Source organism: Nannospalax galili, unplaced genomic scaffold (genome assembly GCF_000622305.1).
Source record: "Nannospalax galili isolate Female #2095 unplaced genomic scaffold, S.galili_v1.0 scaffold146, whole genome shotgun sequence".
NCBI lineage: Eukaryota > Metazoa > Chordata > Mammalia > Rodentia > Spalacidae > Nannospalax > Nannospalax galili.
The window spans coordinates 77,706-104,110 of record NW_008357929.1 but is presented as its reverse complement, the minus strand read 5'-3'; the positions used below and the strand labels follow the sequence as shown (position 1 = coordinate 104,110).

The window sequence follows — 26,405 nt, the reverse complement described above, 5'->3', positions numbered from 1 at the left end:
GGTTAGCAGCAAGTAATAATCCTGTCCACACTTGGTGTGTGTGTGTGTGTGTGTGTGTGTGTGTGTGTGTACAAATAGGTGTACCAAGAGGCTCAGATAATGGGTGCCACAGTCTCTTCTTGGGGGCGGGGGGCTGTAAATCATTTTTCTCCAAGGTTTTTCTTGAAAGGTATTGGAGGGACTGAACCAGTTCCCTTGAGAGACCAATCTTTTTGACAAATTTTCAATTTTTTTTTTCTTCCAAAGAACTTACTATTGAAACTTACTGAAACTGGTTCAATTATTTTCAACTCTGCTCACATATATGAATTTTGGGGACTGCAAATCGTCTCTGCATACAAGACCATTGGAATGAATGGATGTGCAAGCAGGAAAAAAACCCACCTTTCACATAGCTTGAAGGACAAAACACTGGGTAAAAGCCATATAGTCTTATACCTACAGGAAAGTAAATTTGGATTGAATTCAGCAGTCCTAAGCGCCTTGCTGGCTACAGGTATCTGCACAAAGCGCCGCCGATAAAGTCACAAAAGTCCGCCTCTATGACCCACCTTCCAGTGCGGTGCGAGCAAAACCACAGGGGATGTGACCTACACTCTCGCGAGAGGGAAGGAGCCCTCTTTGCCCACTTGTGCCAGGCGTTGCTCCCACCTGCCAAGAAACCGAGTTTGGCAACGCGCAGGAGCTTCTGGGAATTGTAGTTCTGGGTAGGAGACTGGCCAGCCTAGTCCCCCAGGAGTCTCGCGCATGCGCGACTTGGAGCTGGCCAGAGAAGTTGGTCTTTGTCAGGCCCGGGATGGGGGGTGAGTTGCTCGGTGGGATGCAGTCGCTGTCGGTAGTGGTCCGGGAGTCGTTCCGTGCTAGGCGCGGCTGGAGTTTTCAGACCTTGAGCTTCATTACCCCTCCACCCTCATGCACCCGCCCGAACCCGGGTTCGAGCTCCGGGCAGAAGGACGCGTCGGAGCGGGTGGGCCGAGCTGAGCCCGGGGCGGTCGCGGGTCCTGGGCGCGTGTCCCGAGCGCGGCGGGGGCGGGGGGGCGCATCTCGAGCGCTCGGCCCCTATGGGACAGCTCCAGCAGCCAGGGACGCTGAGGATGCTTTTCTTGGTTTCTAGGCTCCAGGATGAGGAGGAAACCCACCTGATCTGAGCTTTCCACAGAGCTCAGGAGGGGACGAGCACCCTATGCCTGGTGGACATCGGGGAGGTCCAGACTGAGCGGAGAGCAGAAGCTTGAGGACATGGAAGAAGAGGTGGTGATCATGGAGACGGATTTGGACGAAGGGCCTGAGAACAGAGGTAGAGCTGCTCATGGGTTGAATTCCTCCTTCTGAAGGGAAACCACCGTTGCCTTGGGATGTGCCAGAGAATGCAGTTTGTCAACACTGTCTTAGAGGAAGGGTAGGATCTTTGAATAAATGCAGGGCTTGGCATGAGGTTAACTCCATTCCATCCAAGCTCCCAGCACAGTGGACCCTTCAAAGCAGACCCAAATGGGAACATTGCCACAACTAAAGAACTCTGAAGTTCTTCCGAATTGTTATCACATCTGTTTCCATCAGTGCAACCTAGAATTCAGCTTTGAGATTGACAAAAATATTTTTCCATATCTGTTGTCCCACTTCATCTATATAGATACCCTACGATTTCAGTGCAGTTTGTTTACAGTATGTTTGTTTAATGGGCACAAAAGTCAGGGCTGACTTCAGTACTACTAGACCTGCGTTTTGTTAAGAGTTCTACAGTGCACCTCAAACTCAACCAATAATAATTATTTGGAGGAGAGATCTGGTAATCTACATTTTAATATGCATTTTGAGAAAAAGAAATAAAAGCCATTTGAGTCTGCTTCTGATACTTTGTGTAGATTGATAGGAGCTTAACTGACTTATTCTAATTTCTAGACCAGAGATGGTTTGGATTCCTTCAGGCTTTGTTAACAGTAACTAACACTTTGGGTGTGGTGAAGGAATTTGGGGTTGTAATCTGAATAGTAAGATTTGTCTTGACCTCATCACTATTGCTTTCTTGCCCTTAGCTCTGTCTTCCTACGACTCTCTCCTTACCCAAGAGAAGAGCACTGCAGAGGGAGAGGTGGCAGCTCTTCGACTTTCAGCCAGATCCCAGGTGAGTGTTTCTCTATTGGCTGGCTAGTGACATCAAATTCTACCATATTTCTCAGATCACAGGCATACTCTCTGCTTTTTGATGTGGAATTTCTTGGTCCACAGAGCACATTTAGAGACCTGAGTTCTAATTCCTTTACTTATTCTTTTATTTAAATTTTTTTTTTTCTGAGTTCTAAGAGACTAATGGACTCAGTGAGAAATATTTTCTACTTACCCATAGTACCTCTCTAGTATTTATTGTCTCTCTATAGGCAGGTAAGCCACATTTCTTTCCTCCACTATGCTCATTTCTGTGCTTGGTAATGTAGGAAAGTGTTTTTAAGATAATACGGCACTTGCTTCTTTAAAGCTTACATTTCTCTAAGGGAAATAGCACATATGTGACTGTAAGTAGGAATTTAAGAAAACACCTTAAATGCCGAAGGGATTACAATAATAATAATACATAGTCAGTTAAAGCTAATGCTGGAAAAGGAAAAGCCCATGAAGACTTCAGAACTTAGTTAGGAAGCAACCCTCCCAGGTGATAAATTTGAAGTATTAGGTCTACAGTTCCCTAATAGGTAATAATAGGTAGTGATTTTACTAATTATTATGTTCATGTTGCAATCCACAACCCAAAGGCTCCTCAATCAGCCTCTTCTAGAAATTGCACATCTGTACGATTGTAAAAATGACTTCTGGCTTTTTTATACTGTGTTTCCCAATTGCCTTATATGAGTCCCATAGACTTTATTATTCAAAAGCTTTAAGTTGTATCTGAAGAAAGTAAAAGATTTAGGCAGTAACACTGTGAGTTATCCTGTTCTTTTAATTGACTTTTTTCTAAAACTATGGGTTTTCCTCTTAAGCAGACTTTTCTTCTCCTGATGTCTTCACAGAAGTTTAGGCTTACATCTCCAGGGTTGAAGATAAAGGTTAACTCCACCCCCAGTCATTCTAGCCCAAGTACTGGGATTAGTTCTAACTGCTTATATATTAGTATTGGTGTTAGCTAAGAGTTAATTCTTTGTGGACTACACCAGTGCACATACTTGTACACACATTGCACCCATGACTCCGGGATGGACTCAGTACTATCTAATCTGTACAGGCTCGGTGGCCTGGCACAGAGACACAGGAAAATCAGGTGTTTTGTATATTTCAACACTTAGATACTAGATTTAAGACTGTTATAGCATAGAAGTAGATTGAAACTTTGATGGAAATTGCTTTGAAAGTCTATCCTTTTGAAATTTCATTAGATTTTACTTGATGCTAATCCTGGAACTTTTGTATTAGCATTTGTCTGGGCTGTTTTTTAAAATATATTTTATTATTTTTATTTTATGTGTATGAGTGTATTGCATGCATGTATGTGAGTGTACCCGTGTCCTGCAATGCAGCAGATGTCAGAAGAGGGCTTCAGATTCCCCTGGATCTGGAGTTAAGGACGGTTCATAGCCACCATGTGGGTGCTGGGAATTGAACCTGTCCTCTGCAAGAGTAGTCAGTGCTCTTAACCGATGAGCCATCTCTCCAGCCCCGAGAACACTGACTGTTCTTGCAGAAGACCCAGATTTGAATCCCAGCACCCACATGGCAGCTAACAACTGTCCGTGACTCCAGTTCCAAGGGATCCGACAGCCTCTTCTGTTCTCCGGACTACCATGCCCTTCAATCCCAGCACTTGGGAGGCAGAAGCAGGCAGATCTCTCTGTGAGTTCCAGGCCAGCCTGGTCTACATACTGAGTTCCAGGCCAGTTGGGGCTGTAGGGAGACCCTGTGTCAAAAAAAAAAAAGACCAAAAAAAGACCAAAAAAAGTGTACCATCACAACCACCTCAGAAGGGTCTTTAGAGCTTATTTAACCCAAACATTTTTTCAGGGTAGGTTCACAGTTGAGTTAATAGAGTTATACAATATTGAACTCAGTATAAGCCCTGTAAGACATAAAATTGAGTGAGTTTTTTAACCTTTTAAAAAGATCTCCATTTCATCTTTTTTAAACGTTAAAACCTCATTTAATTGTATGTCTTATAGAGTTTATAATGAGTAAAAGATTGTATAAGCGTAATAATTCATCTGTAAACCTAAAAATGTACAGCCAATTTTGAAAGAGATGTACCCTAGCTCAGAAAAATATTATTGAATAGGTTAATGCTGTTGTAATGAAATGCTTCTTCTAATTAAAAAAAAAAAAAGATCTCCATTTCATTTTACAATATATTGTTCCTTGCAAAAAATTTATTATTTTTGTTATTTTTATTTTATGTGTATATGTGTATTGCCTGCATATAGGTAAGTGCATCTGTGTCGTAAATGCCTGCGGAGGTCAGAAGAGGCTGTCGGATTCCCTGGAACTGGAGTTACAGACAGTTATTAGCTGCCATATGGGTGCTGGGTATCGAACCAGGGTCTTCTGCAAGAACATCCAGTGTTCTTAACCGCTGAGCCATCTCTCTAGCCCCTATTATTTTTATTTTATGTGTATTGTTTCCATGTATGTGAGTGCACCCATGTTGTGCAGTGCTGTGGAGTTCAGAAGAGGGCATTGGATTCCCCTGGAACTGGAGTTAGGACGGTTTGTAGACACCATGTGGGTGCTGGGAATCAAACCTGGGTCCTCTGCAAGAGCAGTCTCTTAACCACTGAGCCATCTCTCCAGCCCTGTGGGCTGTTTTTTAAAAACCTTCGTAGAAAAAAATTAGTCTTAGTTCTTAATTTTTACTGGTTTAACAAACAACACAGACTATAGAAATATATAGAAATGCTTACTTCCCTCCCCAAATTGAGTCCCTTACCTCTCCCTCAGAGGATAACTGTTTGATTATATCTTCACCGTTACTGTTGTTTATACTCGTATATCCAGATATGTGGTGTCCTGTATTGCTTTCATTTCCCTGTCTGTCTCCAACCTTGGGATGTTTTGGAGAACTTATTATTAAATAGGATATGACTTTTTATTTTTATTTTATGTGTATGAGTGTATTGCCCAAAAGTATGTAAGTGCACCCATGTCCTACAATGCCTGCAGAGGACAGAAGAGGGGGTTGGATCCCTTGGGACTGGAGTTATGGACAGTTTGTTAGCTGCTATGTGGGTGCTAGGAGTAGAACCTGGGTCCTTTGCAAGAACATTCAGTGCTCTTAACTGCTGAGCCATTTCTTCAGCTCAGATACAGTGTTTTGAAAAATGTCATTGATTATATTTTAGAATAACTATGAAAAGGCTTCACCGGATATGACTTTTAAAAATATCTTTTTATAAGGAAATGTACCCATTCGCATTTAATATATGTGCTTCAGTTGTTTCTTGTCACATAATTCTACTTCCTGTGCTTTTGTTGATTTTCCTGTTTTCCCTACCTTTTGTATAGCAATTTGCATTTTTGCTGTTCTGGTTTTCTCTTTTGAATTCATTGGCAGGTAATTCACACCAAGTGTTGATTTACTGCATATTCATATTCTGGGATCATGATCATTTTTCCTCAAAAGTCTTTTCTATTTAGTTACTGTTTAGTGGCTTTTGTATGTTTTTCATTTTCAAAGGGTGATTCTTTTATTTCTAAGGTTTCAGATTATTTCAATTTTTTTACAAACTTCACTTTGGGAAAATTTTAGATATGGGGAATGTTACAGGACGTACAGAGCCCTCTTGTGCACTTCATCCAGACTCTATGGAAATTAACATTTCACTTTGCAGTGTCTCTAGTATCACAAGCAGCCTGTGCCTGTGCTCAGATGTCCCAGCTGTCCTGTTGTTCTGCTCACAGCTTCTTTTATTTTGTAACCCTTTTTTTCTGAGTTTGTTCTTGATCTTTAAACATGATTTGTGTGCTCTTATTTATTTAAGTAATTGTTTTACTAAACCAAAAGTGTTTAAGTCTATGACGTTTCCAAAGTGCATTGCATTTCCAGAGTTGTAACCACTTAGCATTGGGGATTGTGTTTTGTTTATTTTTATATTCCTTTATGGTTTTCCAATTATCAGTCATTGCTTTGTTCTATTTTGGTTTGGGAATTTATTAAAATTTACTCATTGGGTTTTGCAAATACTTTGGCTAGAAGGTGTTTTCTATCCGGTTAGGTGTTTCCTACATGTTGTTTTCAGCAACTTTGGAGAATATCCCTGTTCCTTATTGCTTTACTTAAAGGGGCACATTCATTACTGATATGTATCTGTCTCCTTTTAGTTTTTCTATTTTTTTGTCTTACAGCAATATACCATTGTGATATTTTCCTTTTAAATGTTTTTTGAGTTACATCTTTAACCTTAATCAGTTCATCACATTTTCTAACTTAATACTTTTTACTGTGAATTAATCCCATGCTTAGCTGGATTAGGCATTCACTGCCGGTCTTCCTTCTGTGTCTTCTCTGTTTGCATGCTCTGATTTAGAATTCTTCAGAAGGCTAGGTCGGGGCTTCAGGTTTGTTAAGGACTCACAGAGCAGTATGCAAACGTTTACTTTTTCTTCTCTACCTGTATTATGTTTTTTTTTAACTAAAAAAAATAGTAGTCTCTCAGTGATGTAAACATGTTATTTCGTGCTGAGTGTGTCTGGATATTTAGTGACTTTACATAAAATATCTGGAATCTGAATAGTTATCTCTTAGAATACCTGCCACTCCTTTGTTGAGTATCTTGGACTTTTGCTCCAGTTACAGCAGAACAGGATGAAAGGAAGGATATCAAGTGAAAGATGGTAAAAAAAAAACTATGCTTGTGCCTTAGGAAACAGTGACATTCAAGGATGTGGCCATGGACTTCACACCAGAGGAATGGGGGAAACTGGATCCTGTGCAAAGGAGCGTGATGCTGGAGAACTACAGGAATCTCGTCTCACTTTGTAAGAATCATTAGATTCTTACCCCGATCAGACTCTGCTCATGGTGCTGGCATTCCTTGGCTGAACATGAAATACATTGCAAGCCTTCACTTTTTCATTCAGAAGTCATAAATATTTCTTTTTGGCCCAGAGAAAACTGTTTTGTTTTGTGCAATGGTGAGGATTTTCCTGTGGTTTGCATCATGCTAAGCATACATGCTGCCACTGAACCATATCTTCGGCTGAGAAAGATTTTTCTGTTGTAGGTCCTTGGAGTGAAATGTTGGGGTCTCTTATGTATCAAGATTCAAATGACAACAACTAGCTTAAAGGGGAAGTCATATCCTTAGGGAACCAAATGTGTCATCGGGAATTTTGTTAGTTTGCTTTTAGTCAGTTGGCCTGTCTTTGTCCTCTATTAACTTTATTCTTAGGATTCCTCCATATAGAAAGATGAATGAAGAAAAAAAATGCTTTTACTTGGAAATTCAACAAATAGTCATATATCCATCAGAGAAACAGTAGAGAGCAGTCAAGTGGAGCACTTTTGGCCTGTTTTGGTTCCTGTGTGGAGTACTGTGTATGTGTGAATATGATGTGCATGTTTGTTTACTTGGGGGTGGAACAGACTATGATGGCCCATGTCAAACCTCATGTAACAAATCCCCAAAGAAAGTCTAGTGATTGAAAAAGGAAGAGAGGGAAAATGTCAGAAGGCAAACACTATAGTTACTACAGTCAAAATTTTGGGGTGCCCCTGAGGCCCCTTATCCATCTTTCCTGAAGTAAAGATTGATCTTTAGTGTCAGTCTGTAATTTCCTCAGTCAATAAGTAAATTAAAATCATTCTCTTCCTTTTTAACAGACAAAATCATTTGTCTTTCAAACTCATCTTAGCTCTTCCCCCATCTTAGGCTCTTACAGATATTTTTTTGCCTCATTTGCGGTCCCATCTTTCCTTGCTCCAGATGGTAAGCTTGGAGTAGCTTGTCTCATTTGTAAAGGGCATAGAACTAAGTTCCAGTATAGATTGTTGTGCGCATAGTAAGAGTTAAGTTTCTTTCTTTCTTTCTTTTAGCTTTCTTCCTTTTCTTCTGTTTTTATGAAACAGGGCTTCCCATTCCCAAACCCGAGAACTACAGTTTGGACAATGGAAAAGAACTAGTGAAGCTTGAGAAAAGAGAACATAAATGCAGCCGTTCAGGTGAGTTGGATTGATGGGGCTCATCAGAAATGTCCAGCAAAAAAAGGAAATGAGTGGCACTTTTAGAATGTAAGAAAGAGGATTAGAAATGCCCCTGTGGCTTGATTTTTTAAATATTTAACATTTTCAAGCTTCTTAAATACATAAGTCAATAAAATAGCATATCATCTCTAAAGTTAAACATCTTGTTTCATTTTGTTTGCCTCTTCTTTCTTCCTGTTTCTCAACATAAATGCATAAAAGCATTATAGGTTTTCTATGAGTCTTTACCAGTTGGACACAGATCAATAAGACAATTTACTAGTGCTCCTAGAAATACTCTGAGACCAGTGTTCCATCATCTCTCTCCCATGAGTCATCTTACCTCAACCCCTAACACTATAGTTTAGTTTTGCCTGTTCTTGAGCCTCTAAATAGAATCATATGTTCTCTTGTATCTGGCTTCCTTCACTGAACCTTGAGTGTGGGATATTTCCATGTTGTGACATATTGTTAAGGCTAGTTCATTCTAACTGTTGTATAGCCTTTTAGGATGTTAATGTTCGAGTTTATCCATTCTCTTGAAAATAGGCATTTGCATAGTTTCCAGTTGAAGTTATATGAATATTGCTGCTTTGAGATACATGATGGACACATATATGCATATATGCATTTCTGTTACATGCTTGTGTGTGTGTGTGTGTGTGTGTGTGTGTGTGTATGTATGTATGTGTATAAAAATACTGGTTCATGGGTTAAGTGCATGCTCATTTATTGTAGATACTGTCAAAGAAGTTTTTAAAAAAATCTTTCCAATTATATTCCTCCCAGGAGGAGTTGGGAGTTCTAGTCGTTCCATATGTTTATCTACACTTAATATTATCTGTCCTTATTTTAACCATTCTTACAGTTTTTGGAAATGATAATACTCAGTTAAAACCCTCTCATCTTTTCATTCTCTAGAAGTAACCACTTTGTCTTGAAGTTGATGTCAATCATTCCTGTATTTGCATGTACATGTCTGTGTATGCACATATATATGTGTATATATATATATACACATATATATATATATAAAACTATGTGTATATTACTCTTTTTCTCATGTCATCTGTTTTTTAAAGCATCAGCATTGTGTTTTGTTATCAATATTTATTAATACATGATGAATCATATTTTTTTATGGAGTAAATTAAATTTGTTCATTGTGTGAATAAACTGGATTTTTTTTTTTTTTACTTTTTTGCTGTGAATAGCAAAGATTCAGCAATCATTTTTTAGCTTGTGTTCTGCTTGAGAATTAAGTTTAAAGTCAGTAACCAAAAGAAGCTATGCAAGTCTTTTTTCTTTTTCTCAAATATACAAATCTTAAACTATCACATACTAGTTTTGTTAGAATTGTCACGGTCCTTTCCCCATGGTGTCCTCCAGTTGATGTTATGAACTAATAGCTCTTGTCCATATCATGGTACAAAATGCTGCTTTATATCTTTCATTTGTATTTCTCCTGAGTGATAGATGTGTCATTTGAATATTTTGTGATTATTGCCTATTCAAGTTTTATTGATCTTGTTGGAGCTGTGTGTATATTTTAGGTAGCATTATAAATTATGGAGGAAAACTGATTCAGTTTTTGGCTTATTTGTATCTCAAACTTTAAATTTTAAGGTCAGAGTTATATGTTTTTATTTTTCAGTGCTGGGATTGGAACCCAGAGCTTTGCAAATGATAGGCAAGAAGTCTACCATTGACCTATGTCCCTAACCCTTACTAGTTTTTCAAAGTTTACTTCTTGTGAATTGTTTTTATCATACTAGTGTCAGAAAGGTAATTTTATTCTAAAATATTCAAGATTTGTTATACAGGTATTTCACTTTGTATATGACATGAAGCATATTTTTTCATACTTATACCCTATAATCCAGCATCATTTATTGAATAATCTTTTATCACTGATTTGTAGTACTCTATTTTGGTAAATCCAGTTCCCTTATATACTTGAATTTCTAAGTTTAGTTATCTATTTGTGTTCCAATACCATATTCTTTTAATTACTATACTTATTATATATAATAGCATTTTATTATATAATTGTATATGTATATTTACTTGTACACACAGATAAACACACAGCACTAGGATGTAATTGATTACGTGGATATTACAACAGGAGATGTTCTATACAATGTGCTTTTTTCTATACATATCTAATGCACTCATTGTTTGATTACTGGCACATTTTTTTCACCCATTTCTCTCTTATATTTCTGGTCTTCTTTCCTCTCTCCTGATTCTTCTGGATAGAGTATATTTATTTTCACTGGATATACTGAGCATTTATTTCCCTCCATTTCCTTCTCCTTTGATAATCACCTAGTAAGAATCAAATCCACTAATTTCATGAAGGCATGCTTTTATCTTCATTAACTCTTACCTGTTACAGAACTGCCTTTTTGTTGCGCACAGAAAACGGAGAACATTTGCATTTGCAATGTCTTTCAGACATGGAAACTAGACCTGAGAGCAAGGATTCTCCTTCATTGCAAGAGTTTTCCAAAGACGAATCACACCGGGTCACAGTAGTAGACAAACTGATAAGAAATAGTGTCTGTGACTCCAACTTGGAAACAACTCTTGAATGTGGACATTGGTTAGAGAGTCAACAAGAAAATCAGGAGAGACACTTGAGAGACATGTTCACCCACATGAATTCACTCCATGTAGGAAAAGATTGCAAGCATGATATATATTGGAAAAGTTTCAGTCAGAAATCTCTCCTTGTGACTGAAGACAGAGGTCGTAAAGGATCCTATGCCTTTTGTACAATTGGAAAAAGATTGAAGCAGAAATCAAATTTAATTAAAAAACAGAGACCCTACAAAGAGAAAAAACCTCATAAATGTGATGATTGTGGCGAGCTCTTCACTTACCATTCAGTGCTTATTCGACACCAGAGAGTGCATACTGGAGAGAAACCTTACACCTGCAATGAATGTGGGAAATCTTTTAGCCACAGAGCTAATCTAACTAAACACCAGAGAACTCATACTAGAATTCTCTTTGAGTGTAGTGAATGTAAAAAAACCTTCACAGAAAGTTCATCTCTTGCAATACATCAGAGAATTCACATTGGAGAGAGACCTTATGAATGCAGTGAATGTGGAAAAGGTTTTAACCGAAGCACACATCTTGCACAGCATCAGTTGATTCATAGTGGAGTGAAGCCTTATGAATGTAATGAATGTGATAAAGCTTTCATTCATTCATCAGCACTCATTAAACATCAAAGAACTCATACAGGAGAGAAACCCTACAAATGTCAAGAATGTGGGAAAGCTTTTAGCCATTGCTCATCCCTTACTAAGCACCAGAGAATTCACACTGGTGAAAAGCCATATGAGTGTAGTGAATGTGGAAAGACTTTTAGTCAGAGTACACACCTTGTTCAGCATCAGAGAATTCATACTGGAGAAAAGCCCTATGAATGTAATGAATGTGGAAAAACTTTTAGCCGGAGCTCAAATTTTGCCAAACATCAAAGAATTCATATTGGGAAGAAACCCTACAAATGTGGTGAATGTGGAAAAGCCTTCATTCATTCCTCAGCTCTTATTCAACACCAGAGAACTCATACTGGAGAGAAACCATTTAGATGTCATGAATGTGGGAAAAGCTTTAAGTGCAGTTCATCCCTTATCAGACATCAAAGAATTCACACTAATGAACAGTCCTGAAAATGTATTGAATGTGAAGAAATGGAAGTTGGCTTTATCACTGTGTTTAATACTTGAGGGTTTAAGTAAGACGTCCATGATGTTTTGATCTTGGGGACCAATTGTATATACATACATGTAATTTCATTTGCCTTATACGTACTATTGAACTACAGATGGGATATCGCTTATGCATGCCCATCTATTTGATAAGTATGAAACTTCTGGCTATAGCTATCAAGAAAACTTTTATTCCTACTTTTTGAAATACCTGGTTTTGGAAATTAAAGAAATGTTTGGGAGATATTAATACTATAAACATTGTGAAATTCAGTTTTTCCCCCATTCTTGATCATAGCAGAATCTGCTATAGCATTTCATTTAGCAAAGAACACTTTATTTTGTAGGTTAGGCTGAGGGCTTATATTCTTATCCTCAGTAAGACACAAAGTTATTACTCTGAACTCAAAGAGATCTACTAATATATATGGTATCATTTCCTTAGTAATGATAGAATCTTAAAGCTGAGTGTTGAAAGTTGTTTAGGATTATATCCCACACAAAGGGTGCTATCTAAATAACTATATTTATAGCAGCTTCTAAGTTCACATGGATTATATTCGTCATTGATTTAGGAAATTGCTATTGCTTTGTTTGGATATTCATTTTCCAGTTCCCTGGGATTCACTGTGACGTGCACAATGGATCAGAATCTTCACTGTACTTGTTTATCAAGTCCCTCTTTTCTCATCTTTACATTGATTGAATCCTCAGTTTTCTATAATCAAATCATTAGGGAGAGTTCATTCCTATACACTATTCAGCTTTCTGTAAACAATGCTCTGTTACTATAAAACAATCCCTATGTATATTGTAGGCCTGAAAAGCTGATAGGTTCAATATAGACTTTTTTTACCTATGATCCCAGTCAAGAAGAGAACTGAGATACTATGGCATACTTTCTTGTCAGGTATTTTAAAAAAAAAGGAGAACAAAACAAAACCCTCACAGGACAAGTGACTTACCTGAGGATAATCAGATTTTCTTTTCACATATTTAATCACATTATTTTGTTGTACTTAGTCTCCATATGTGATTTGTTTTTATAAAGAAAGAAAGTGAACAAGACATGAAATCAGAATAATCTGTTATTGTAAGTTATATAGGTTACCAAAGTAAGAGGATTGGAAATAAAACAAATGTTCACATAAATATTTAGTAAAACAATATGCAATGTCATTTAAAATAGTCTGTTTTGTAATCCAAGTTATATGGAAAAAAGCTATAGAAAATTTTAAAAAATCAGTTTTTTTTTAAACTAGAATTCTAGTCTCCTTGGTTCTATCTTCTAGCTCATACTCTTGCCCTCTCTTTGTGTTAATTTCCACTAGTAGACCTTGAGTTTTATGACCAAAGAAAATTAGAATAGAATTTAAAGAAATAATCATAATGGAAAGCACTGTCATGAAGAGTGAATGGAGTATAAATCTGCCAGTGGTGGAAATCACAGGAAATAAAGGTAAAATGACTCTTCACAAAGAGGTTTAAAACCAACAGAGAGTCTGATTGAAAGGGGTAAAGTTTGGTGGAAACATTTGCGGTTTGAGGTTGGGCTAGGAGAATGACTGACTCAAGAAAAGGACTAAACTCTTTCCTTACTTTAGTCAATATGGCATATGTAAGAGTAGGATTCCACTAAGTAGGCCCTGGACTCTTAACCAAGTCTTGCCACCACTCATTTCTATAAATTATATTGGAACTCGGCTACATTCATTAGTTTACATGCTACCTGATTGCTTTTGTATGCAACATCAGAATTGAGTAACTGCTGCAGAGATTGCATCTTCTATAACCAAATATCATTTTGAATTTGAGTAGCTTACAAACAATAGAAATTTATATCTTAGGATCCAAGGGGAAAATTAAAGTTAGGTTTGAAACTTTGCACTGGAGATCAAGATAGCAACAGATATGGGTCTGATGAAGGGCTACTTCTTCTGTTCATGAAAGGTACTTCTGTCCTTACGGAGTGAGGTAAGGACTTTAGCCTCTTCAGTTGCTTCTAAGCACATTGATCCCCTTCATGATCTAATGACCTCTCAAAAGTCCTACTTAATACCATTACACTGGTGATAAAGTTTCAATATTTGAGTTTTGAAAAGTCATATTTGTTCCCTTAGATCATCCCCTAAATCCTGTAATGTTTGTTGTTTGACTCTTTACAGAAAATGTTTGCTGACTCTGAGCTAGAGCACCCATGTCAGGGGGTGGAGAAGGAGGATAAAGCCAGTAGAAAATCAGGAGTGGGAACATTATAATGATGGTGAACTGGCTCTTCACTTGGGACTAAAGCCATTCTAGTTATCCTTTAGGACAGACTTGTAAGCAGAGCAGGGTGAATGAATACAGCCAGTGGGACTACTTGGGAACTCAGTAGTCCTCTTACTCTAGTTGAGTTTTTAAGTTACAGAATATTGAAAGCAGTCAGGTAGGGAAATAAGAGATGTGAAATCCTAATCTTAGGATTTCACTATAGTATTTCATGAAAACTTTCAGTATCCCAAAAGCTTGGATGAAACAAAATTCATTTTGGAGGCCAAAATCTGACTAATGAAGTAGACTGATGACCTGGAATTTTCAAAGTTGAGTTTGATTTCTTCCACTCTTATCAAATACGTGACCTTGAAAAACTATGTAAGTAGAAAATGACAGTACTTATAAAGAAACTGGTGTAACGAAGAGACCATACAGACAGCCCCACCATCCATTGCCTCTGACTTGCTCACGCCCTCTCAGTCTCTACCATTCTCACTATAAATATGTATCATTTATTCTATATTTAAAAAAATAAATTTTTAAATGAAGTAAATATCAGAATAAATTACTTGAGTTTGTCTTGTCCACCTTTGGTTTACAGATTTAGACTTGTGAACATAATTGCTTTCTGGCCTCTTAAAAATTGAGCTACATCTCTCTGGTTTTGCTTCCATTGATATGGTTTCTTAGACATTTTATTTTTTTTAAGACTTTGTGGAACCTACTGACTTTTCCTTCCGAGTAGCACTTACAGAAGTTATATGATGGTTTGAGAACTCAAGTTTGTAACCAGAATGCAGCTTAAAGCACACTAAAGTATGTGCTTTACATTAGCTTCATGGGAAACTTTGACCCTTTGCATTTCAGTATTTGTTCTTTTTATGCCTAATTTACAACCTGTGTGTTTGTATGTATTCTAATATGAATCTTGAAAGTTTTAATTATTTGCCTTTTGAATGTTTTGGTACCTATGAACAAAATTTGACTGCTCTAATGGCCTACTACCAATAAAGATGTTGTTTGTATATGTATTGTCAGAAACGTTTATACTCTGCTTTTAAATTATAACTTGAATATATTTTAAGATGTAAAGAAAGACCAAACATAAATATTTCCACGTCATTCAAGAAACCAGTCACATTTCTAATTAATTGTTCATCTAGGTATTCCCACTTTTGGAAACATCAAATGAGGATATCTCAGCAAGTCATACACACTTCCAGAAGATAATGGAGTAGAGGAAGATGGTGTCTACCAAATAATGCTTAACCCCTCAGAAAGATACAATATCATTCAGTTAACAGGGGTAACTGACGAAGTTTGTATAAAAAGTAAAGCAAAACTGGGAATTATGTAGTAAAAGATGATTTAGGTGGCTGGGGAGTTAGCTCGGCTGACAAAATGCTTGTCAAGTAAGTGTGAGGACTTTGGCTTCAATCCATAGCACCTACATAAAAAGCTACAGATGGTAATACACATCTGTAGTCCAAGTGCTGGGAAGGAGATCGTATGATTCCTGGGGCCTATTGGCCAGTCAGTCTATCCAAATCACCACACTTAGTGAGGGTCCTTGTCTAAAAACAGGGTGGAGAGTGATTGAGGAGTACACCTGATATTCTCTGGTCTTCACGTATACATGGATGCATACTTGCATACACAAATACACACAAATGATTTAGTGTAAGTTTTGAATTATATCTAATTTGGGGGAATTCAGTGAATATAAAAATGATAGTCTATGCCGGCCATGGTGGCACACACCTTTAGTCCCAGCACTCAGGAAGCAGAGGCAGGTGGATTTTATGAGATCAAGGCCAGGCGGGTCTACATCAGGGCAGCTGGGGATACAGAGAGACCTTGTCTCAAAAAGACCAAAAAGAAATTGTTCAAAAAGTCAGCCATGCAGATTTGTTGGAAGTTTACTTGTTCAGCTATCGAGTGTTTCATAGTTACTATTTTCACTTAAAGAGACCACAGAAGGGTGCAAGATGGAAGTGTATGTCCCTGCTTTTGCTTTTTTCCTTCCTTCATCTTTCAAGGACTCACCTGGATTATTTGGGACCCAGAGTCACATGAGCTATCCCTCACCATGAATTTTTTTTGGTATGTGTGTGTATGGGGGGGTAATATCCCTGTGGTAATACATATAATGTAGCATTTATGGGCTTTTTGTATAATTTCAATTATTGCCATTAAGAAATTAGGAATTTTCACTGAATTGTTCTCAGTCTATCCTTATTTTTATTTTTTAAAAAATATTTTTATTTTGTGTGTATGCATGTATTGCCTGCATGTAGGTAAGTGCACTCGTGTCGTGCAATGCCTGTGGAGGACAGAAGAGGCTCTTGGATCCCCTGAAACTGGAGTTACGGACAGTTGTTAGCTGCCATGTGGGTGCTGGGATTTGAACCCGGGCCTTCTGCAAAAACAACCAGTGCTCTTAACCTCTGAGCCATCTCTCCAGCCCTATCCTTATTTTTAAAACTGTATTCATCCATAAATACTATCATCTGCCTTTGCATTATGCTATGTATAAAACGTGCCTACCTCACTTCCCTTTCATCTCTCCAGCTATCCCATGATCATGTTACTATGATAATGGAAAATTTCACATATCTGGGGAACCTAAAGGGTAAAAGCAGAGTCGGGCATTGTTAAGCCAAGGACTCATTGCTGCCGTCTTTGCTTTTGCTTCCTCTGGATTGCTTGTTTTCTTTAGTCTCTCCTATGGAGGCAAATTCTTCTACCAGAAACTCTGAGTTGTTAGAGTTCTTAATATACCTAATCCCAAGGAGAGTATCTTTTCCATATACCTTGAGCAAAATCCCCAAGGTTACTTCTCAACCTGCCTTGAGCTTTACTAGTCTTTGAGCATCCATTTATTGCCTCAGAAATAGGGTCACTCTCATTGACCAGGTATAAGCCCATGTAAAGTCTTTGAGCAAGGAAGGGTAGAGTCTATCCTTCACATCGCTTGCAGGGATTAGGAGGAAAACACAAAAATATGCTGGGCAGCTAAAGCACTGCAATCAGAAAACAGACCAGTGTGGGTAAATTTATTCAGTATCCATTTCCCCAGCTGCTTAAAATGAGCTATTTTCCAAAGATTGACAGTGAAACACCAACAGGAGGGAGGGTGAAGGTTCAGGAGTGGTGGGGAGGGAACAGTAACAAAACTAAGCATTTATGAACAAGTCATATGGAAATCTTTATTTTAAAAGCTAATGTAAAATTTATAAATCAGATTAATCCATCTCTCAGCTCTCACAGAGAAGTTTCCTTATGCAACAGATAGCGATTAACACAGAAACCCACATCTGGCCAACATACAGAAAACACAAAGATCCCTGAACAGGGACACCTATATCAAATTTCTGCCTCCCAAGGTTTAGGGATCATTGAGGAAGAGGGGGCAGAAAGATTGTAAGAGTCAGAGGTGGTAAATGACATAAGGAAACAGGTTGATTGTACTAGACCACTTCTTCCATTGTGGAAAAAACAGTGCTTTGTCCTTATTGAAATAGATACTTAATGTGGTTGTGGATATGCTTTTCTTGAACATAATGCTTCTGCCAAAAATACTGTCCTTATTAGACTTATAGAATGCCTTATCCACCATCTTGGTATTCCACACAGCATTGATTCTGACAAGGGAACTCACTTAACAGCCAAAGAAGTAGGCAGTGGGCTTGTGCCCATGAGATTCACTGGTCTTACCTCATTCCTTACCATCCTGAAGTAGGTATATTGGTTGAACTGTGGAGTGGCATTTTAAAGACATAGTTACAATGCCAATTAGATAGAAATAGCCTGGACAGGATTCTCCAGAAGGTTGTATATGATCTAAATCAGCATCTAATATGTGGTACTGGTTATCCTATAGTCAGGGTTCCTGAGTCCAGGAATCATTCCCAAGGACCCACTATCAAAATTTTTGTTTCCTGTTTTTACAACCTTGTGCTCTGCTGGCCTAGAAGCTTTGATTCAAGCAAGGGGAGAGCTTCTTCCAGAAAGAAAAACAACATCCCTTTGAATTGGAGGCTAAGACTTTTTCCTGGTCACTTTGGTGTCCTTGAGTCAATGGGCTAAGAAAGGAGTAACAGTGTTATCACTGGTGAGTGATCCAGACTGCCTGGGGGAAATTGGACTACTTCTTAGCCCATTGACTAAAGGAGGCTGTGGCCATTCCATTCGGGCCAGTTTCATGGTCACCGCCCCTGCCGCCACCCGATCGTGGATCCCAGGGCTGGTGAGGAGGCTGTGTCAGTGGAGCCGCATTCAGACACAGGAGACCGGGTTCAGAGACACAGATCTGCTTTATTAAGGAATAGCGAGCTTATATAGGGTTTTCAAGTCATTCAGGAGAGAGTAAAATGATCAGGTCATACATGAGTAGACAGCTTAAATTTCAGTTTACAGGTTTTACTGATTGGGACTAGAATGCCTGTAAATCATGTGACTGGCCCTGTGAGGGAGGGGTAGTTGGTTCCCTGGGGTTAGGGGGCCATCTGGCGTCCTAAAAAGCAAACTAACATACTCCTACATCTCCCCCTTTTTGTTTAAAAGATGGGCTATTTTGAGGTCCAAACTGGGGGTCCAAACTGGGGCCGTGGCAAGGCTGGTGCGATATGAAGAAGGAAGAGATCTACTGGATGAAGCAATTTTGGGCAATGGCTAGACCATTTTGGAGTGTGCTCACAAGACCTGAATGGACAAGCCTGTTGGCATCATCTCATATGAGCCAGGGCCTTCAAATATATTTTCAGTCCAGGACTCTTTAAGATCAACATCTGCATTGTCTGAGCCAAAGTGATCCCCAGAAAGGCTCCCAGGAGGACAACCCAAGCTATTTTAGGCCCATTGTATGGCTGTGGCCATGATTTTTATCTTTTTTAAACCTGAGTCTGGGCATGATTGGGGGTAGCGGGTAAGAAGGGAGGCAGCGCCATCATAAGTTGGTTCCCTGGGGTTAGGGGGCCATCTTATGTCCTAAAAAGCAAACTAACATACTCCAACAGGAGGTAAGGAAGGCTGTGTCTGGAGTGCAGTGATTCTGATTCTTGAGGGCATCTCCTGGTGTTACCATGTCCTGTAATTAAGGTCATTGGGAAGCTACAACAACCCAATCCAGGCAGGATAATAAGTGGCCCAGATCCTACAGGAATGAAGGTATGGGATCACCTCTCCAGGTATGAGGGTCTCTCTTCCCTCATGGGTCATTGGCCACTGATCGTGAGAACAAAGGGAGCAGAGTTGACAAGCAGGGTTAGGATGGTCATAAGTATGATGGAAAAACCTTCCAGGGGTCAGCTTCAGTGAGACAGCTCGTTTACTCAGGACGGTTGGCAGGGAAAATACAGGGTGAAGATGGCAGCCAAAGCTTTACATGATAGATGTTCATAGTATGCTTTATTTGAATGTGGCAGGGGGACCCTATCATGTAGAGAGTGGAGGTGGGATTGCCTGGCTGTAGTGCAATGCCTAATTATCATACGGGAAAACCAAGGGCAGCTTTTGCAGGGAACTATGTCAAAGATCATGTTCCAAATAAAGTTAGGCATCTGAGCTTGGAGACAGTCTCCAAATAAGGTCAGGAATAGAGTAGGAAGACCCTGCTGAGAAAGGGAGTCCTCCATTATGCACTGAGCTTGTGGAGCTATCAGGACATGGTGGACTGTGACCTTAAATGGCAGGGTCCCCCAACACAGGTAGTGTCAAGACCTGCTGAGGTGCTTGCTAATGGAAGAAATACAGAATGGGTAGTAGAGGAAGACAGTCATGAATACCAGCTAAGGCCACAGGACCTTTAAAGAAACAAGTATTGTGATTGCCATGAGTGTTTCCTATTTTGTTAAAAAAAAATTTTGTGCATATATACATATATTAAGCAGATATTTTTATTGCCTTTCCTCCATTTCTTTACTATGTAATGAAACATTGATCGAGCTGTCAGTAGTTAACTGTTGTAATTATCATATTTAAGTTATGAGTCACTAAAAAATTGAGCACTCCCCAAGGGGCTTTGACATATATTCTGGGGGAAGAACACTGTATTTGCAGTTGTACATGGGACAGCTACATCATGGTAGATGAGATTATGACCTTATTGTCTTTATTTGGAAATAAAGCATGTCATAAGATGATGCCACTGTCTATCAAGTTGGCAAGGTGTGGATTTGTGATAGCTAATCTTGGTTGTCTACTTGGTTGGATCTGGGATCAACTCGGAGGCATACATCAGGGCTGGTCTGTGAGAGTATCTTCTGGAAGGATTAACTAGAGGGAGGACCCTTCCTAGAGGAGACACAGCACCTTCCAGTAGAAGCCCAGATATAAAGATATCTGAGGTCCTGCTGGTGAGGGCATCTACTCTGCCAATTTTCACTGACATCAGAGCCCACCTTCTTCAGTTTTACATCCTGAATCCTTCAGGCTTTCATCAACAGATTGAGACTTGAATTACATAAGCCAATCCAACAAATCACCTTTGTAATATACATTGATTCCATAAGTTCTGCTCCTCTGAAGAACCCTAATATGCTTGGAGACTGAACAGTAAATATCAGCTGAATGAGACCTTGTAGAACTAGGGATGAAAAGGCCCGCTAGTCTGTTGAGATTAGGGTGATGCCAAACTTGTGCTTCCCCAGTTGCAGCTGAAGAAGCCATTTTGAATAAAATTATGGGTGGGGCCAGACTTGGGACACTTCCAGTTCCAGAGACAGAGTTCTAATAAGAGTTCCATGGCAGTTCCAGGAGACAGATGGTTCCCAGAGATCTCTAGGGGAATGAATGTCCTCCAAGTTCTGGCCTACTCTTAGAACTAAATTTAAGAGTTAAAACCAGGCGTGGTGGTCACACTTTTAATCCCAGCATTTGGGAGGCAGAGACAGGCAGTTCTCTGTGAGATCAAGGACAGCCTGGTGTACATAGCTATGACTATCAGAGAGACCCTGTCTCAAACAAAAGGCTTTAATTTGTTCAAGCAATTATAATGTTGGCATAATAATTCTGAAAATCCCAAGAATGTTAGGTTTTTTGACATATGCTACATTTGTATGTGTTTTTACATGATGATGTGAAATATGCTGGGAATGTCACTGTTCACAAGAACCACATGCTGTGATTTATAGCAGTGAGTGATAAGTTTCGAGTGAAATAGGTCTCTTTGAAGCCTTAATTCGGAGAAACTTTTATAACTGTTACTAAGAAACTTCAAGCTCCATTTGCTGGTTCCTCTTGAATCGTTACTTTGGTAACATTTTCATGATATTAACTGGGTCAGTCTATTCACACTTTTTGTTTATAGATGGACATGAAGCACTATTTGGGTTTTTGCATGGCATATTTAGTTTGTTTCTGATATTATGGAAGCTGATTTTGGAATGAGATGGGAGCGGTTATAGATGAAAGTACTGACTGGTTCTTGAGAATGGCTGTTTTCGTGGTTGGCTGGATCTTCTAATGGACTTGTGGAAGAGCTTAAGATTGTCTTGAAAAAAAGTGGGCACACAACTTACTCATCTGTGACTAGTGATGTGAGAGTGAACCTGACAGTAGAGGGTCCTATGTCTTTGATGTGCTGAGTCACTGAGCACCTCAGTATTTGGAGGAAGACTATGATTTATGGTGTGTGCTCACAGGTGTACATCTGCACTACATTGGGCTTGTGGGGCGAAGGTATGCTGAGTGTGTAAGCAACAGCAGCATCTTAGTGTAGAGCCGGAACTGCATCTGGTAGCATGGCTTCTACCTGGACACCGTCTGCAAGTTCCCTGTGGTGCAGCCTCAAGGTCTTCGACAGCCACCTCTGCTCAACTGCTCACCAAGTCAGTTCACCGTGGCTTTGAGGTTGCGTATGAGTTAACTAAGATGTGCACTATCCTAATGAGTTTTGTTAAGGTAGGGATGTTGCCTTTTGGATGGTGAAGTGGAAAATGATGAGAAAATGCAAAAGTGCTATTGACTTGATGTGACATTTGCAGTCACTTCTGATGGATAACAGCCCTTTATCCAGAGAATTTTATAGAATGTTTTTGATCATATTTATCCCCTTCTCCTTCCCCCAACTTCCCCCAGATCTACCCCAACCTTCCTACCCATTCTACCCCAACCTCATGTTCTTTCTATTTTGTAACAATCAGTTGAGTCCAATTTGTGCTATCCATACACGAGTAGGAGTAGGAGTAGGGGCAAACACGGGAGTGTGGTCACCCTACCAGGGCTATATCCTTAAAGAAAACTGACTCCCATCCCCCAGAAGCCATCAACTGTCCATAACTCTTCAGTTAGGGGTGGGGATCAAGTTCCCCTCCATGCTAAAATGTTGATTGGCTATAAAACATCTCATTGTGTAGCCCTGGCTAGCCTGGAACTGTCCATGTAGACCAGGCTTGCCTCAGACTCACAAGTATCTTCCTGTCTCTACCTCCTCAGTGCTGATACTAAAGGTGTATGCTTCCATGCCTGGCAATAACAAGTCTTTTGGGGGAATTTTATTAACAGGTTTTAGGGAGATATAAGTATGTACTGTCTTGCTTGGCAATTATCTGAAAATTTTGAATATTGCTTTTGGAAGAAAGGCAAATTAAAGTAGCAGTGTGGTTGTTGTCAGTGCAGAAGATGCAGTGACCTTAACAATGGGTAGGATAGATGCACAGATTTTCCCATTGCCAAACCCAGCTGTCACCCTGTAAACAGGGAAGATTTTCTTCTCAGTTTTGGGAAGATTTGGAGCAAACAGAGGAAATAAATTTATAAATTACAAAAGAGAACTGGCCCTGCTCTGACAATAATGAGTCAGTGCTGGCATAAACACATTGGGAAAGAAACATTGAGGCAGGTGTAACTCATTCTGAGAAATCATCCTGGTATTTCCAAACCTCAACTTGTTTATCAAACTGTGTGGATATATGTGACACAGCTTTCACAGTGGTAATGTCCCATCCAGGGAAGGAGCACACTCCAACTAAATGTTTTTAAAAATCATGCTGGGAATTGAACCCAGGACTTCATGTGTGCTATGTAAGGGCCCTCCGGTGAGCTACATCCCCAGACTTAAAGTTTTATTAGGTGGTTAAAGCTACCAATGACCAATGGTTGTTTTATTTTCAATACTCAAATTATACTTTATCATATTTATAACTTTAGTAGTTATTTTTAAAAATATTTTACTTTTTTTTTATTTTATTTTATGTGTATGCATGTATTGCCTGCATGTAAGTAAGTGCACCCATGTCGTGCAATGCCCAGGGAGGACAGAAGAGGCTGTTTGATCCCCTGGAACTGGAGTTACGGACAGTTGTTAGCTGCCATGTGGGTGCTGGGATTCACACCCAGGTCTTCTGCAAGAACAGCCAGTGTTCTTAACCGCTGAGCCATCTCTCCAGCCCCCATAATTTTAGTAGTTATTTTAAAAATAAGGATCAACGTGTAGTTTTCAATTTTAATGTCTTCTTAAAGCCACCTCTCTTTCACGATGACAAATAGTTTTATTACATCTCTGACGTTTTTGCATTGTAAAACCTCAAGCCAAGCTCTGGAAGACTTTCTGATGTGCTGTCTCTGTCCAGCCAGCAGGGGGCATTCACTTGCCATGGTTGACAACGTTGAATGGGACAATTATTTTTTTTCCCAGGTACAGGCTTTTGAAATGAGGACAATGTGTCAGCATCTCACAGGTAACTGCTATAACACAAGCTTGCATAGAAATCTGATTTTCCCAACATCAATAAAATGTGTTTCTCAGATATGTAACACTCAAATTTATGAAGTTACACAACTGAATTCACAGAAACAAACTGTTACTGCTATAACCAGGTTTTCCCCCACCCCAATGCTAAGAATAGAACTCAAACCTTTACACAGGCTAGGTAAAGTCTACCACTGAGCTCCATACACAGCCCTAGAAGGACTTGAAAAAACAACTATATATATTAGTTTAAAAATTACAGATGACTATTGGAGGTGAAAGACCAAATCATCTTTAAGGTCTTTGTTAGCTCTGTTACTGATTTTAACACTCCCTCCCTCCCTCCCTCCCTCCCTTCTTCCATCCAACAAATATTTATTGAGTACCTGCCGTGAGGTAGGCCAGGCACTACTGTGGGCATTGAGATGCATTGTTGGTTATTCACAGGCCTCTGCCTCATGGGACCAGTATGCTTATAGGGAGAGACAGGCAGTAAGCAGCAGCAGGAAGTGAGTAGAGTCAGGTAAAGGGAGTTAGAGGACAGGTGATGCTGCTCAGCAGAGGAAGCATCACTGAAGCTGTATGTGCCAGCAGAGGACTGACAGTCCTAGGACCCTCTGGGAGGAAAATGATAGAGTTATAGAAAGCAAGCTCAGAAGCCCCAAGTTGGCAGTGAGCCCAGATGTGGGAAGGAAGCAGGGCTGAGTGACTGTAGCTTTACGAGGGAGCTAATGAGATCAGAGCATCTCTTGTGAACCAAATGAGTTCAGCTTTTATAGACGAGGTGAGGAGGCTTTGACGGCTTTGAACCAGCTGAGGCCCTCTAGGTATCTGCTCCATGGAAGCATTCTCCTGTGCCCCCTGTGCTCTGCCTGGTGGCCTCTGGCTCTAGAGGCTGAGGAAAAGTAACACAATTCACTTTGGGTTCCTTTCTTGTAGTGTTGGAGAACTGAGTATCATCACCAATATGTCAAGAGCACCCCATGCTGGATTGAGATTCATCTTCCCCAACCACTGCAGTGGTTGGGTAAGGTTCTGACTCAAATGGGTCCCCCACACAAGCACATTTCTTCAGTGTCTCAACAGATTTATCTTCAGCTACATTTTCAAAAGAATGGATGCTATTGCAGGCAGTGGCTTGTGTCACTGAGATCTGTAGCTAATGGAAGTTTCTGAATGCATAAATATATAAAATGTACTATTCACATTTTTATCACCATTCATTTTATGTGACCCAGTCAACCTGGGGCCAGTGCCTGTGGTTGGACAAATGTGTTTTCCAGGCCAACGCTATAAGAAATCACCTCTTTTGTGGGAGGAAACAAAAGACAGGAAACAGTGGGAAGGGTGTTGGTGGCCTCAAAAGCAGCTTCGGTCAGCATGCCACTCACTATAGAGCATGCTGTGCAGTCTAATGAAAACACAAAGCTGTTCGTATAGCAAAAAATTCAGGTTTTAGGAGTGGCAGAGCAAAAAGCACTGAGACAAAGCAATCAGGGGCGCTCAGCGTAAATGATCTCACTTGTAGTGCTATTGGCAAGAAAAGTCGAGCTGGTTCAGTGAATTAGGAGTCACAGAAACTTTGTTTCTGAAGCTGAAATCTACATAGATGGGCCTCTCTACTGGTATCAATGGTATGTTTAAATAGATGCAGTCTGTGATCAGAAAAGGAAGAAACTTAGAGTCAAGTTGCCTCAATCTACCACTGTAAAGAATAAGCCCAGATAACAAAATAGCACGAGATGAACTACAATCCCAAATGGTAGGATTGGTGTAGAATCTAGTCCAGGAAGCACCCAGAGGGTTTTCTGTCAGGTGATCCTGCAGATTGTGGAGTCTGTAGCATGCTGGTCAGGAACTCTTCCCAGAGACAGTGGTAGAGTAAGAAGCCGCGCAGAGTCAGGGTTATACCTATAGACGGACGGTCCCTCCATGAAGCTTCCAGAGCAGGACTCCTCTTTGCAACACCCTCTTTTAGGTTGGCAAATATTAATTAGTTACAGATGATTAAGACAGCAAAACCTTTGAGGAATCTAGAGGCACCGTTAATCAAATTTACAAATTACTTTACCTGGTTAAATTTGGCAGCTTCTTCTAAAGATACTTGCCGCCCAGTCACTAAGCACTGCATTGCTTGGAAATATATTTCATATCTTTTGAGTGACGTTATTTAAAATAACATTTATGCTGGAGAGATGGCTCAGTGGTTAAGAACACTGACTGTTCTTGCAGAAGACCTGGGTTCGAATCCCAGCACCCACATGACAGCTAGCAACTGTCCATAACTCCAGTTCCAGGGGATCTGACATCCTCTTATGTTCTCTGCGGGCAGTGCATGACACAGGTGCACTTACCTACATGTAGGCAATACACTAATACACATAAAATAAAAATAATAAATAAAATATTAAAAAAACATTTATGCTTGCAAAGGAAAGAACTTCCATAATCTGAGATATCTCTTCCATTTATCCATTCTATCTAGCATAAGCACACACATAGTTGTTTCTCATTAGAGAAACATTACATGCTTCACAATCATGTGAAAAGACAGGAGTGAGCTACT

General features: G+C 39.5%; 1 protein-coding gene across 5 annotated transcripts; it reads left to right on the top strand.

Annotated features, from left to right (window-relative positions):
* The first annotated feature begins 725 nt into the window (after window positions 1-725).
* Znf286a (zinc finger protein 286A) lies at window positions 726-26,061 on the top strand. 5 transcript variants are annotated; one of them, XM_029557544.1, is made up of 7 exons: window positions 726-803; window positions 1,115-1,297; window positions 2,037-2,125; window positions 6,843-6,957; window positions 8,048-8,140; window positions 19,310-19,317; window positions 26,033-26,061. In XM_029557544.1, the coding sequence occupies exons 2-7, from the start codon at window positions 1,240-1,242 to the stop codon at window positions 26,048-26,050; spliced, it is 381 nt and encodes a 126-aa protein (XP_029413404.1). In that variant the 5' UTR covers window positions 726-803; window positions 1,115-1,239; the 3' UTR covers window positions 26,051-26,061. The 5 variants fall into 5 exon arrangements, with proteins under 5 accessions (XP_029413404.1, XP_029413402.1, XP_017650553.2 ...); XM_029557542.1 differs by lacking the exons at window positions 19,310-19,317; window positions 26,033-26,061 and adding an exon at window positions 10,622-15,155; XM_017795064.2 differs by lacking the exons at window positions 19,310-19,317; window positions 26,033-26,061 and adding an exon at window positions 10,563-10,838.
* Window positions 26,062-26,405: the final 344 nt, after the last annotated feature.